The sequence below is a fragment of the Erigeron canadensis genome, chromosome 6, assembly GCF_010389155.1.
Source record: "Erigeron canadensis isolate Cc75 chromosome 6, C_canadensis_v1, whole genome shotgun sequence".
Taxonomy (NCBI): domain Eukaryota; kingdom Viridiplantae; phylum Streptophyta; class Magnoliopsida; order Asterales; family Asteraceae; genus Erigeron; species Erigeron canadensis.
Window position 1 is genome coordinate 37,813,711 of NC_057766.1, and position 16,336 is coordinate 37,830,046.

Sequence of the window (16,336 nt, forward strand, 5' to 3'; positions counted from 1 at the left end):
CTATAAATAATTCTATGCATGCATAAAAAGTTTTGCTTTACGATTCAAAATTTTAGAAATGTGTTATTCACGTATAAAATACGCCATTATATTTGAAATACACGTAATTACTTGGTGTAAGCACTCGAAACTTTCATTAATAAAATTCTTTTCTAATAAAATACCGGCCAATTTGGATGGGGGAATTCTTCTATACGGGGGAGTTTGGATCTATGGATATTCTGGGCATATTATTACCATTATATTCTCTACTGTTTTTCATATATTGTTGTTTATAAATAAGAAAAAAAAATGTTAGTCATATTTCTCTTGACTTTTGGGAATTTGAGTTTTTGATGAAGTAGCAGAGGATCTTTAATTGTACCTTGGTTTATGCCTCTTTAAGAATCATGGAAGCTTAACTTTCAAGTTAACCACACACCATTTCCATCATTTATGTGTGTTGCTAATATGTAATATCATAATATACTGTTATTTTATGAGTTATTATAAATCAACTTAATTAATGTATGGTTAAAACATGACTTCCCGGTTAAAAAGAGCTTCATAAGTCATTGAGGATTAATTCAGTGGTTGAAAGGATATCTTTTTATTCAAAAGGTCTTGTGTTCAAGCATTAATTGAAGTCGACATAGAAAGTCCCTCTACGAAGGCTTAATTTTGGGTATATCCATGTTCAAGTCTGAGGACAGAATTTACCTCTATTAATGGTTGTGCCTTCGGGCGGACCAGTATGAGGTTTTCCTCCCATCGTGAATTTGAAATAGACATTTCACTTCGAGTGAGTCATCTAGCACGGACCCGCTTGAGACAACGTATGCTAAACCTCATGATGTCGAACGCGACACGAAATTTCAAGCAAAATTCACCTTTAATAAAAAAGAGAGCTTAACAACTATTTTGTGTTTAACTTAATTGTTTCTTTTTGTAAAGTTTGTATCAATACATATCTCTAAATTAATCAGACAAATATCCCATATAAGAAATTCGTCTAGCTCATATAAAAAGAAAATAATTTCACTAATTAAATATGGCCACAAATCATTTTAACTCAATTAAAAGTGTAAATTACACAAAGGTACCCAACTTTGTTAAATTTTAATTTTAAGGTATTCAATTTTTTTTATCAATAAAAGATATTCAACTTTTCAAAACATAAAAAAAAAACCTTTTTTTTTAACATTTTCCTACCACGGTTCAGTTAGTTTTCATACACGGAGGAACCACTAAGATGTTCAAACTATCCCTATCCGAATCTGTAATCTGATCCGGTTTTATCTGAAAACTTGAATATCTAAAGTCTTAGATATCCGAACTTCAGATATCCGACTTTTTGGATTTACATTCAGATATTGAATTCCATAATCTTAATGTTTAGACATCCAACTTTAAAAATGCTCGATAAGTACTGCTTTTTTTTTAATTTTATTTTTTGTATATTTTTTATCAATGACACAACATGAATAATAAATAGAAGGTATATAAGAAAAAAAACCAAAGTTACTAATTACTAAGTATGAATTAAAATTGGGTTTCGTTTCCAAATGAAAAGCCTTATCGATTTGTAACATTTAAACATGTTTTTGGTTTTGTTTAATGGTTATTCTGGTTTTCATTATAATTTTTTATTTTAAGAAACACCATTTCTAGATATTTGGATGCGAAATTGCGAATATATTACTTTAAACGTGATATACCAACACCATGATATCGTGTGGTCCTTCAAGATTGAATTGGAAATTTGGAATATCAGTATTTGTGGTACGGATGAGTGGTACTTTGGTGAGACCAAATAGACAAGCACTATCATATATGCGCATTTAGCGTTAAAGCAAAAAAAGAAAAGAAAAAGGTGTACCTTTGTGCAATGCCAAATGAATAGAGGTAAGGGTGTAGTCGGCTTATTTTATCGGTAAGTTGCTTTGGTAAGCAATGGCTCTTTGGCTACCTTGTAACTAGCATGTGTATCGGCAAACATTGACAAGTTGGATCGGCTATATAAATCGGCCGAATGAACATTAGGAGCGTGCTATGTGACCTTTTTTTGTTCTTGTGCCAAAACCCTTTTATCACCGAAACCTAATTTTCTTTGGCTACCTTGTAGCTAGCATGTGTATCGGCAAATATTGGCAAGTTGGATGGGCTATATAAATCGACTACATTTGGTCGATCCAAAAACCTTTTATCGCCATAAACCTAATTGTTTTTATCTAATTTTTTTTTTAGGGGGGGGGGGGGGGTTCGAAACGTTTACTTTTTACGCCAAATAGTTGCGCCAAATAGTTGTTTGACTTTGGCAAGGATGTAGTTCACACATTCATTGTTTTTTGGCTATTTTTAATCGGTTTTCTAGCGACCCCCTTTTTTGGGGTTTCTGATTTAATCGGTTGTCCAATGACCTCTTTTTTGGGGTTTCTGATTAAATCGTTGTTGCATGTGATCTGGTGACTCCTTTTTGGGGTTTCTGGTTTATACGGTTTTCTGACGAGCCTTTTTTTTTGGTTTTTCGGTTAGCTGTTGCTGCTTATGTTTGATTATATGTATATTCATTTTTTTGCGTTAATTGCATGTTTGTGATTAGCTTGGTAGTGTTGTCGTCTTTTGTTCCATTAAAGCAATATGTACCCGAAAAAGTAGTTTTATGCCGATGATGATATCGTTGAACAAATAGGTTGCCGGTGTTACGTTAGATGAGCGATGATGATACAATATGTTCGTAAAAATGGGACTCGGATGATCTGAGACATATCTTGGCGAGGCAAACCTTCGGGTTGGCAGCCATGGCTTCTTCGATTTATGAAATTCCCGATCCCCAAATTCTGAGCCCAAGTATCATTTATTATTAAAAACGATCACTTTTTCAATTTTCCGACATTGGCATTTTGGCTACTTTTTTTTTACTACACCATGTGATTTGGCTACCTTTTGGTTATTTTTGGCAAAAACACATGGCGGCATTTGATTGGCCAAAAACTAGCCAATTTGTAAAGTTGTGGTACTGCACCCTTGTCCCTTATAACCCTTGTCGCTATATAGTACGATCTCATGCCAATGATTAGGGTTGTCAATCTTGACCCAACCCGAAACTCAACCCGAAAAAAGTCAGGTTAGGGTTGGAGATTTTCGACCCACCAATCCGCCAACCCATCAACCTGAATTTTTTTGGGTTGGGTTGCTGGGTTGTCAGGTCGACCCGCCAACCCGATATCTTAAAAGTATTTGATTTATATATAATATCTTATACTTTACATTTTACTTATCCATAAGCCCCATTCTCATTTTCTATATATCTAATCTAACCTAACTTCACTTCTAAAATAAGAGGATGATTCAAAATTTTGTAAGATGCTAACTGATGTTGGGTGAGACACTAATTTTATTAACTTTGTGTTAAGTTCTAATAATACCCTCGTATTTTGTTTTCTTAGGTACTTTTTGTTTCAGCGTACACATCAATGATGGAACTTTATATTGGTTGATTTAATCCGTTATATATATATATATATTTGCTTATCAGGTCATATGGGTTAGGTCATGGGTTGACGGGTTGCGGGTCAGGGTTAAAATTTCTGACCTGAAATTTTTAATGAATTGAGTTAAGGTCGGAGTTTTTTAACCCGTCAATTCGAACCCGCCAACCCATAACACAACCCATTGACAACCCTACCAATGAGTGAAAATACTCTTCACCATTGGTCTTTCTTATGAGTCACAATCCCTTAATTGTTAATTGATGATGACATTAGTGGATGTTGTGTCATTAACAAATATATGGATTATCTTTGTAATAATACGTGATAAGGTATAAGTATTTTGTATTTTTCCTCTTGTGACAAAATTATTGTTTACCTAACATATTTGATTGATTGTTCAAAATAATTATATACTATATTATAACCTTTTTAGTTTTTTAAAAATTTATTTATATATATTATATAACACACAATAATTATATATATATATATATATATATTTCTTATAAGTTATAATAATAAGTTGACAATGATCAAGAATCTGCTCCTATCTTCCCCACAATTTGGCACATATCTTTGTTGCACGTGCTAATCAACTCCCAAGTTATGAGAGTATGAGATACGTATTACACCCATTACTTAATCACAACTCACCCCTCAAGCCACAACTAATTAGAATCATTTTGTAGAAGTCGTTATGCGTTCCAGGTCGGTCGATTAGGAAGTTGAGAGTACTCGAATTTATACGGAGAGTACTCGAGAGGTCAAAGGGCCAAGGTGAGGAGTACTTAGAATAATCGGTCAAACCGGGTTGACTCGACGCTCTTCCTTGTAGCGAGTACTCGGCTCGACTCGGTGAGTTTTGCAACACTGATTAGAATTATACTTACTTCTTGAAACTTAACTAACAACATGTCAAACACTAGTTCTAATTAACGATACTTATTTGATTTAGTACGTTAAGACAAGTCAAAGGTAATACGAGTGCATATTATAAATAGTTATATTATGATGGACGGAATTACATATGTCTATCAATAAACTAAAACATGATTGACATATTATTAAAAAGGACACGTGGCATAATCAAATACATCGACACGTGTCCTTTTAATTTATTTATTTTATTAAATTAGCCTTTTTATTTATAAATATATTTAAATTCCTTATTAGACTTATAATTAAACTCTACCTCTTGACTTATTAATAACACATTCAATTTCCTTATTAGAATTATAATTCAACTCTAACTCTTGACTTATTAATAATACAAAAGACGTAATAACCTTATTTGATTAATCGTTTTCCCATTAATTAATTGTTATTTTTTTCCTCAATTATTTAACTGTTAATATTTATAATAAGTTATTAACATGAAGACTTAAAAATTCTGAGTTTACGATTTTAAATTACAAGGCTATTTGCCGTCCACTATGCTTACAAGTTCCGTTTTTGATGTGATTCTAAAAATTTAAAGTAAATATAAACTCTAAATAAACATATATTATATTTATCATTACCATTTTTATTATAATTTAACTTCGATAAGCGGTTTATTTTAACCATAATTTATTTCATACCAGTGAATGATGTACGAGACATATTCGAATTTATTTTTAATGCAATTTATATAACTACCGTACATCGTACGAGTATTAGAACTAGTATATAACTAAGAAAGTGCAGTTGATCTATATACTAAACAATAAACAATAACTTCTCCATAAGTTAACTTAATTTAGTGTAATGTACTGTGAATTTAATTATATAATTTGATAACAAATTTTGATAGCAAATCCATTCGAAAAGCTTTCTGGCTCTGTCCTTTAGGCTTTACCTATATACGAGTAATAACTAATAAACACCCAATTAAATATTAGCAAGTTTTAAAATAAAATTATAAGTGATACATATGAATTGAGCCTCCTAAATTTACCATTGTTCAAGTTTTGTTATCACATATACTATGACATCATTTGTGACCATATATTACTTTTCTTTCAATTAAGATTTTATTCAGGAGTATTTAATTATTCTAGAAAGAGTTGAAGTCAATGAAGAAAATAAAAGGTAAGGTTTGAGATTTGGGGGTATCAGTCCAGTTGCGTATCAATTCTTTTCTACCTTTCACATGTTGGGAACCACATGGTCTCCGTATCTCATGTTCTCTGCAAACCAAAAAATGCTTATTTAATCCTTTAAATATTAAAAAAATTTAATATATATATGTATATTTACATAATATTATATTGTAATATATAATAGCAGAATAATATCGGTATTTCATAAAGATCTAGAAGGAAGGTGTGGCGTGAATTTGTTGACTTCTAGAAATTTGAAAGGTCGACCACTATTTTCGCTTTCATGTTTCATGTCGATTGTCCATTCTAGTATTCTACATAACATGAATAATGCAACACGTAGATAGTCAAAAACCCGAATGTTACGTATTCCCTTCATCTCATATTAAATGTTTTAATTTGACTTTTTGAGTATTTTTTTTTCTAACTTTGACTGTAAATATTTTCATTTATATAATATTTGATATAACATACATGAATTGATTGAGCTTTAAATGTATTTTTTTTATTGATATAACTTTCATCAACTAATATATAATACAAATAAATATATTTATGGTTAAAGTTGAAAAAAAAGACTTAACTAGTCAAAATAAGACAATTAAAATGAGACGGAGAGAGTAATATTTATGAGGTTTATAATCCTTACATGGTTACCAGCTAGATTAATGAGATTGTATCAATCAATAAGAATTTAAAAAGAAAAAAAACACCTGACAGACAACCGTTATTATCATACAATGAATACATAGCCAATAAGGTTGGTGGTTTATTATTGATAAGGTACTTGTACCTCGGGTTTTCCACTAAGATTTAAATTTTGTAACAAAAAATATTATTGTGAAGTTTTAAGTTTCATTCTTAACATTCTAGTTAGAATTTGACTAATATAGTTGGCCGTTTTATTTTTAATTAAAAAAAATGATACATAGTATGTTTATTTAGGTATCTGAATTTTTGTTCAATGATATTGTATCCCTCTGTCTACATTTCGTTGTCTATATATATAATAATAATGGAATTTCATTAAATATTCAATTAATATTTGGCTAATATATACGAGTAGTATCTTTTTATCCTTGTTTAAAACTATGTTAACTTTTATATTAAAACTTTAAGAAATGTTAATGACTAGTTCAGGTCAGAGACATCCCAGGTTTTACCTAAGGTTTGAGGTTGATCTTTAGGGATGACAAGTCTTGGAGTTTTTTTCTCCAAATACTTGTAACGACCCATGGTCAACATTTCGTTGTCTATGGTACATATAAGGTTTCACCATTATACGGTGAGGTTTTCCTCAGTGGTGGACCCAGGATTTGTAGGGACGGGTAACACAAATTTTTTATTGCTAGCCTTATATCGATTTAAAGTAACGATACCGACTAAATTGTTATGATTTTTTAGGATTTTTAACTATTTTTAATGATTGCTAAGAGCTTTTGACACTTTGGGTAGTTTTCATTTATCATTTAATTGCACAAATACATCTTTATGAGTTTATTATTAGGATAATCTTTTGAAAGTTTTGAATTTGTTACATTGATGGGTATCTCATATTTGTTTGACCTGTAGCACTAATAAATAATATATCGTTTTCCAAAAAAAAATTACACTATATGGATTTAACGGACCCGTAGCCCGAGCTACCCCTAGGTTCTATGTAGGTCCGCCTATAGTTTCCCCGTTGTCGCATTATGACTACATGTTTGAAAAAAAAAAACCTTCAACAAGTGATCAAAGATGAAGTACGAGTACTACTTTACTACTCATTGTTACTATTGCTATTAATAATAATAACAATGATATTAACTGAAATAAGTAAGTTTAACAGTATAAATGAGATGAAAAAGTAACTTTTATTTGAAGAATTTTTTTTTCTTTTTTTAATTTTATCATATTGTAAAACCATAATATAATATTATAGGTGGTAATGTGGTATGTTATAAATAGTAATATATTATCTCATCATATATGACGTTTAAATTGCATGATATTAATGGGTAAAAATTGGCTTGTTTTGTGTATGTTAATAGAAGAATAGGGCACGTTTATGTTTGTTGAATGTTTCAGGACATAAGTTGCTATTTGGAGTTAAATGGATCGAGAAACAAGTCAAAACATGAAAATTGGAAATCTAGAGTTCAAGACTGGCGTAAGGGACTGCAACATGGCGTAAGAAAAAACTGAAGAATCTAGATAAGCGTATGTTACGCCATTGGGCGTCGTACCTTACAGTGGTTCCTAAATAGCGATTCTGGCGTCTGGCCAATGCAGCAACGTAAGTCAGAGATCAATTTCAAAAGTGAAAATAGAGAGTGGCATAAGCTACGTCACCTCGACCGTACCTTACGCCAGACATGAACATGTATCCGAATTTTATGGTTTTAACTTAATTTTCAGTTTATATTCACATCATTCTCAAAATTGGAAGTGCCAATTCATATTTTCACACACCTGGAGCAATTTCTAACACATTCAACACCCTAATTTCATCATCAATCATCAATACCATGGAGATTAAAGCCTTAATTGAAAAATCAATGATGAAGATAGTAGGCTAATTTCTTTTTGATCATTCTCATGTGAACAATTATGTAAGACAATTGTATTCAACCTTTCTTATATTCAAGTTGGTTTAGATGTTTAATTCTTAATTAGTGTTTTGCATCTAATGTTGTTTGGATTATTTGAATGAAAACATGTTTATGACTTGAATAAATTTCATCTATCTTTTGATTTCAAATTCTTGTTAATCATGGATTATTGAAAGAATCTCTTATGAACTTGTACTCTAGTTAATGAATGGATAATTTAGTTGTGTCAATTTCCCGGTTTTCATTATCGTGAATCATCACAGCCTAATTGATTAATTCTTAACGTTCATTCAATCCAAACATTATAACGAGTCATGTCTATGTGATTTCCAACGAATATAAGTTAAGTTATACTTTTGAAAACATAATTAGAAGCATGAAAATGGTCCTTTTTATTATTATTGTTTAAGTTTATTAATTCAATCATCAATTGTAGTTTTAATTCAATCAATCAAACAATCGGTTTTAAGTTTATGCCTAGATTAATTAATTTTTTAAATGATTTAGCACTTTCTCATGACTACATGAGGATACGATACTCGAGTTACCTATACCAATTATAGGTATTTAGTTTATATTTTTGATCGGTCCAACGACATAGATCAATACACGATAATTTTCTCCTTGTGTGATAATATCGAACTTTGTATATCTTAATGTAGAATACCATAATCATGTATTAATATGTCGGTGTATATACCAAACTTTGATATAAATTTAACATCGCATTAAAATTAAAAATGAATTTGTTTATCAAAGCATACAATTATTATTTAAACATTCAAGTATTGATACGACTTTCAGTGTTTGGTGAATAACAAACAAATTTGATGAAAGTTGTGGACGAAAATTGGGGGGACTTTTATGACATTGAGGAAAACAATAGGTGGTTGAAGAGAAAAATTAAAAGATGCAAATATGCAATGGTGAATAGGTGAAATAGTCGTGAAGAAGAAGCACTACTACTTATCTAATCAGTCATGCATCTGATACTGACAACTTTTGAGTCACGTGGTTTGTTTTTTTCTCGTCACGTGGTCTCTGTTTGTTCACCCCAACCTACCTTGCTAGCTTGCTTTGTGGCACCACAGCACATATGCGTGGACTGGAAAACTGGTCCCAATTCACCGCACATGATGTTCCTGTGTGGGTTCGTATCACTTTTAATGTCTATATTATAATATAGTATTGAGCTAATTAATTTTACTTTTTCTTGCGAACAGCTTGTTATTTATCAAAAAGAAAGTGATATCAGTACCAAAAGTTTTGATGTATTTACCACAAAATACAATAGTTTATATATACTGTATAATTGACTAATGCACAGTAATAGTAAATGTATAAAAAAACATATACAAATATCATTTCCCTGATCAAAAGCTTTACAACACATTACATTTTTATAATATACACGTAGCAATAAAATTTCCTTATTTTATTTTATTTTTTTTATAATTAAATTCTTGATCTAGTAGTTTAAAGTTGATCTAGTATTTTAGAAAAGAGCTGAGAAATCTGCATTTTTGGAGGCCCTGAATTCAAATTCGGATCTTTTCATCCATCTAATTACCAACTTGTAAGAAACTAATTACTAAAACAAACATTTACCATATGAGATACACCACCTTATGTACGAAAATCAAATTTTGGAAAATGGAATTTTGTCATGGCACCAAATTTGGGTATATATTTTTTGAGTTTTTGACATCAATTACCCGGACAAGTTAAAGAGCATTTCTGAAGATACAAAGCTTTTAAAAAGGTTTTTATTTTTTATTATTGTTTTTTTTTTTCACCTCATAATTCCATTAACTTCAATCTTTATGAAAAATCATTTACTCCAATGATAGCTTTTTCTAAGTTTTTTTTTTTTTATTAAACAACCTTGATTTGAAAAAAGCTTTTAATTTGCTCCATAGCTTGATATATAGTTGTCATTTGTACCCGATGGTGTGAAGCTTTTGAAAAACTATTTTCCTCCAAAAACAACTTTTCATCAATTTCTACTGTAGATGCTCTAACAAAGAGTGAATGAGGTTAATATATGATCAAGAAACTACATAGTATTTCTGAACGACAAAAATTATTAAGCTAATCCAACAGTTACAAAAGGACATATCTCAGATTAATGATTGAACATTCATTTTCAGATTTTAAAATTTGAGACCTCCTAGGACCTAGGGAAGCAAATCTTCTCAATATACCCCTTTGATCACGAGTGCAATAACACATTGGTTTAAAAAACTATATTTTAGTGTCTAAATATAATCTGTTGTTAGCAGCAGTGCCACCCCACCCCAAAATAGTTAAGTTAACCGCATTTACTAACAACGGTTTTAACAATTTTATCAGTTTTTCAATGTATATATATATATATACTTTTGTTAGTAAAATATAAGTAAAGACTTTCATATAAAATAGTAAATATAACTATATTATGGTTAGTACATTGGATCGTTTATAATGTATTACTACTAGGTTGCATACTTGCATTGACTGCTTCAATGACTAGACAATGTTTGTGCACATCTTTTCATAACCCAACTTTGTAGGAAATACCGAAATAGAGAAGTGACATAAGCATTCTAAGTAGTACGACTAGTACGCTATATATTTTATGTTGTATACAATGAATCTGTCAGTCTGAAATCTCAATTTTGTGATGATAATTCATCCTATGTTTATGGAGCGGGAGCAGGGTAGTGTTTATTAACCGCCCATGGCCAAGAGGGAGCAGCCTCTTTTGGAGCTCACATAATAAAAGTGACTGAACTTGTTTAACAAAACATTAGAACTGCAATTTGGCTTATATGCTAATTTTCGGCCTATATACTGGCAACCACAATGATACATAATCTTGACAATGACGGGATATATGAATGAGAGTCATAGACAATCACCTCTAGCCGAAGGAAAAGAGAATGTTTGCAGTTTGGTCTAAGAATCAAGACAATAATTGTCTAATTTCCTTATTGATTGACTAGGATCACCTTTTAATTTGGCTTCAATAAAAACACCCATAATATCAAACTGTACATTTCAACACTCAACAGTATAATGTTATTGTCTCGTGTGGATTCTATATTTTCATGGGTTTTTTATCTTTATTTTCTCATTCAACTTTTGTTTATCTACTAAGAATGTGGTCTATGTGTTCAAATATTAGTGTACCAATCACGTCTTTTAGCTCTTTGCACAATTGCACCTCATACGAGAAAACTTATTCACTACTTGCCTACTTGTGAAATGTCATAATAGATATTACCTAGGCCGGCCCGTGATATGAGAGTACTTGAAGTCTCTAGATACCGCCGTTAGTGAAGTTGTTACATGGGCTGACTATCAGCCTTTTTACTAGTAATATCTTGAGAAATTCAGAGCAAACACAAAAAAGGTGAACTTAAATGGGCTCTTTTATATGATTTCAAATGTATTAATTATTGGAACACAATATTCACTTGGGCCATAGTTGGGCTTTGTAACTAAAACAATTACTTTTCTTGTGTCATAATATTCACAGCAAAACAGTGAATACCCTCATAAAAAGTGAAATATAATAAAACTAGGCCTCATTTGTTCATGCCCAAATCAACATTGTTACTTTTGGCACCCCTGAGAAACTACAACATATTTCAAACAAATAAGTAATGACTCAAATAAAGCGAAAATTTAAGATATGAAAATCCATAAGCTCAAATCGATTATATAAGCGAGCATAAACTTGCCTTGATTTTAGCCGGACATCCCAAAAAGATTGATCATAGACTTGGACCGTGCCTTCTTTTCTGGGGGTTTAAGTATTCGAAAAGAACACACTAGGTCGCCATCAACACTGATAAATGCCCCAGCATTATCAAACTCCCCACAATAATTAGGTGCAGAAAACACCGTTACCAGTTGTTTGTATGCAAAAAACTCATACCCATCTTCTACAACCTGCAATAGTAATGTAACATGTTTTAAACTCAAAGCAAAAGGGCATATAAACAGGGCTATAATCCAGTTTGGCTTCCACTTCAAAACTACATTTTAACTCAAATATGTCAAGGAATGAGTTTCATTATCATAGCCAGCATTACTTCATTAGTCATATTCAGTACAAAGCGAAACATATATGTCAAATCTTTCCTAAAGGCACTATGAAGTTTATAGCAATTAGAAAGTTGAAAATCAGTCCATTTGAGATACCTGGTGAGCGCGGCAAATAAGATCAAGGTCATGTTTCAGTAGAAACTCTGTAACAACATCAGCACCAAATGTAAACGACACCCCTCGCTCATTCATGGCCCACCCTTTGACATCTTTATGCGGATCGGACCAAAGAAGATCACAAAGCAGACCGGCATCAGGTACATCAGTGGGCCGGATCATTTCTCTAATTTGATCCAAACTATTCAGCTCAGGTGAGAGGCCCCCATGCATACACAAAATCCTTTTGCTAATCAGAGCTGATATAGGCAAGCAATTGAAACAATCCGCAAACACCTTCCATAACTTAACATTAAATCGCCTTTTGCATTCATCATAGAAACCATATACACGGTTTATAGAAGAACATTCGTGGTTTCCACGCAAAAGGAAAATGTTATTGGGGTACTTAATTTTATAGGCAAGCAAAAGGCATATTGTTTCAAGACTTTGTTTGCCTCTGTCAACATAATCACCAAGAAATAAGTAATCGGCTTCTGGAGGTAATCCATCGTGCTCAAAAAGGCGAAGAAGGTCAGGGTATTGACCATGAATGTCACCTGATTACAAAACACAAATTTCAATCTTGTATACCCTATTTATTAATTGTAAAACCCTTTTAGAAAAGCATTCAAAACACTCCCAAATATAATCAAAAGGATACACAAATGCCAAACACCTTCTTCAAAACAGATAAGCAGCAAATTAAGAATGATACTGTTTCATTCATCATCTAGATTAATAGTCAAATGGGTCAAAATATTCACAGCGCAGTAAAAAGGAAAGCATGATTGATTAAAGGTAAGAAAAAACAGAAAGAGTGAATAGCTAATTAATGATCGAAATAAATATACCACAAATCTTGATGGGGGCTTCAAGTTCCAACAAGTTAGGCTGTTGCAAGAAGATATCTCTAGAAACAACACAAAGTTGCTTGATCTCTGATTCAATCAGCTGAAACTGCTTACTTGCTTTCCCTCTTACTTCAAGCAGCCTATGAATTATGTCATCAACAACAGATTGCTCCATTTTTATTATTTTGTATGTATGTATTAGCTCATATTGTGAATAATCTCATTTATGTATGTATCAAGATCGATATATTTTGAAGGAAATGATCGAGTTCTGGAAGGCAAGAATTAAAAAAATGGCATAAAAATGTGTAACTTTGTGGAAAACCAGGAAAGTCAACACTCAAGAAAACCAATGGCAATGGGCGAATATTGGACCTTTTTGAAGAGGTAACTTGTGTTTAACAGAATATGTCGGCGGTAGCTTCTTTTGAATCATGTGAAATTCAATAATTTATTGCATCATGATTTTACCAAATAAATTCTTCGAAAACGAGGACTTGTCACCCCATTTTTTTTAACGACAAGTCGACAACACTTTAAAAATGGGCAACTCTAAGTTCGAATTCTGTATTGCCTTAAAGAATTGGTTCTCTTATATTCTGAATGGGTATAGCATTACAAACGTTTACTCCCCTAGATTTATACGTTTTTTAAGAAACGAGCAATAGTATCCGCGTAATGCGGTGGGGAGATGGTGGGGGTGATAGGTCATAAGGTGATAAGTCATAGAGTGTGATAACCAAATGACTTAGTCGTACGGGCTTTGTATTCGGATTTTGAAAATTCGTCGAAAGTATAGCGAATGACATCTCTAATGAAAGAGCATGGAATTTTAAGAACAGTCACACAATTTTTATAATTTATCGATATACGGTTTTTTAGATAAAAGATTTTGAATAAGTTAGAGGAATAAAATGATTTATGGAGGAGAGAGAAAAAATAATGAGTGGTTGAGATTTGAGGAGAGAAAAAAAAAAATGAGTGGTTGGGATTTAAGAGTATTATAGGTATATTAGGTAAAAATGTTTAAATTAATGAATAAAGAAGAAGGGTAATTTAGGTAGTTCAAATCATCTTTTGAGATTTTAAAAAGGGCAAAAAACTTTACAAGATAGTATAGATATAGATAGATATCTTAACTACTGGACCAAAACCTACCCAATTGTCTTTGGATCATTTCAATTAAAGGTATATTTGAAAAACAGATAACTAGAATCTACCAAAGGGTGGGTTTTTTAATACCAATCTTAAATTAGGACCATTAAGACTAAATCTCTACAATTCATTTTCCTTTCTCTCCTCAAATCTTAAATTCCGTTTTCCAGAATCCGGCGACATCTCCAGCGATATTTCTGGCGAGAATAAGTTTCGTTTTCCGGTGGATAAGGTATGGACGTTGTCCTCATCCGTTCAAAATAAGTTGTCACCGGATGCATATGTGAATCGTATAGATTTGATGGGCGACGATCCAAGAGATGGTGGCGATTTGATACGATACGGGCGTAGTCATTCTTGTTGGCGTCATGGTTGGGGTGGTCGGAGATGATGGTGGTGGCGGTGTTTGTCTCGCTGTAGAAGAAGGAAGGAGGAGAAGGTGGTGGCTGGAGAGGAAGGAGGTAGGATGAGAAAAAAAAAACTACCCGTAATGGTTGAGATTTAAGGAGAGAATAAAAATGAATAGTTTTGAAATTTTTTCCTAATGGCCCTAATTTAAGATTGGTGCTAAAATAACTTTTTCCAATCTACCAATAAACAAAAAAACATGATTGATACTCTATTTAATCGACATTGCTTCCCGAATGCTTATTTTTATTTGTCAAATTTATTTACAAAAATAAATAAAAATATATATCAAAAACGAGTAACTATTAAAAGTTAAGAGTGTATTTTTGTGACTTTTACAAAAATCAAAGGCGTATATATAAATTTTATAAAGCCGAAGACACACTTTGCATAGACCAGGTCAGAAACATTAAAATTACCAAATAAGCAGCATTCAATCTTCACACGTACTCCATAATGGTTTGGCATCAGCAACATTCAAGCTCAATCCCACTACTCTCTTATAAATACATCCATAGCAGAGGTGGATCCAAAGATTTGATTTAGTGGGGCAAAAAAAATTTCATAGTAGCCAAATAGCAATACACCAACATAATATCAACTAAGTGTGTGAGGCGGCTACACCGAAAAATGCAACAAAAGTAGTAAAAATAACTTATTATTTTGATTTTATTAATTAAAATTATTAACTAATAATTCAATAATACAATAATTATTAACTGCATAATAATAAAGAGTTAATATTACAAAGAAGTCCATAACAATATTATCACAAATTCAAAACCTCATAGTTTATATAGATCAATGTTCCCTAGACCGTAATTACGGTACGTTGAGATAACTATATGAAAAGTTAATGTTAAACAAAAATGAAAAGCCAATTTGAAAGAAAATCAAGATATTCAATTAGATTTAATTTTGAGCGATACTTGAATTAGTATTACAACATTTAATTAATAAGTCTTTAATGAACATGTTTTCACACAGTTAAGTTTTCATAATTTTAATCCTCAAAAAATTGTGATTATTTCATATTGTTCTTGATTTATAACTTCTAATTTACGAATGACCCAACAAACACAAATGAATTCTTTTATCTATCCCACATCTTATTATGTAAAAACTTTAACAAGATTATAGAGCTATATATATATATATAAGACTATCATACAAATTTAATACTTATCTCCTTTTATTAGTTTTTTGACTTTTTCCTTAAAGCAAACAGGGCACTACAAATCTGGGCTGAGGGCATCATTCAATTGGGCCATAGCATCCGCCCCTGATCCATAACATATTCTCTCGACAGCTGAATTTGCATCGGGTTGGTTGACCAAGTGACCATGATTATTAACCCAAAAGAAGGGAGATTGCCACCGCTGACATAACCATATCAGCATTGCTCTATCGATCGATTACCTCTATGGATGATACTATATCTAATTTCCACATGTCTCAAGTAAACAAAATAGCTTCCAGCAGCTTGGATCTTACGACTCTTTTTCGATATTCCATCACACATTACTCACATCTCACCATGCATAATTAAGATAGTGGAGTTGTATGTGAATATTAGGTAACTT

At 31.8% G+C, this 16,336-nt stretch overlaps 1 protein-coding gene across 3 annotated transcripts; it reads right to left on the reverse strand.

Annotated features, from left to right (window-relative positions):
- Positions 1–11,543: 11,543 nt before the first annotated feature.
- LOC122605019 (serine/threonine-protein phosphatase PP1-like) lies at positions 11,544–13,556 on the reverse strand. 3 transcript variants are annotated; one of them, XM_043777884.1, is made up of 4 exons: positions 13,191–13,556; positions 12,337–12,896; positions 11,874–12,084; positions 11,544–11,760 (listed from the first exon to the last, which is right to left on the reverse strand). In XM_043777884.1, exons 1-3 carry the CDS (start codon positions 13,363–13,365, stop codon positions 11,881–11,883), a joined length of 939 nt encoding a protein of 312 aa, XP_043633819.1. In that variant the 5' UTR covers positions 13,366–13,556; the 3' UTR covers positions 11,544–11,760; positions 11,874–11,880. The 3 variants fall into 3 exon arrangements, with proteins under 3 accessions (XP_043633819.1, XP_043633818.1, XP_043633817.1); XM_043777883.1 differs by having other exon boundaries at positions 11,544–11,768; XM_043777882.1 differs by having other exon boundaries at positions 11,544–12,084.
- Positions 13,557–16,336: the final 2,780 nt, after the last annotated feature.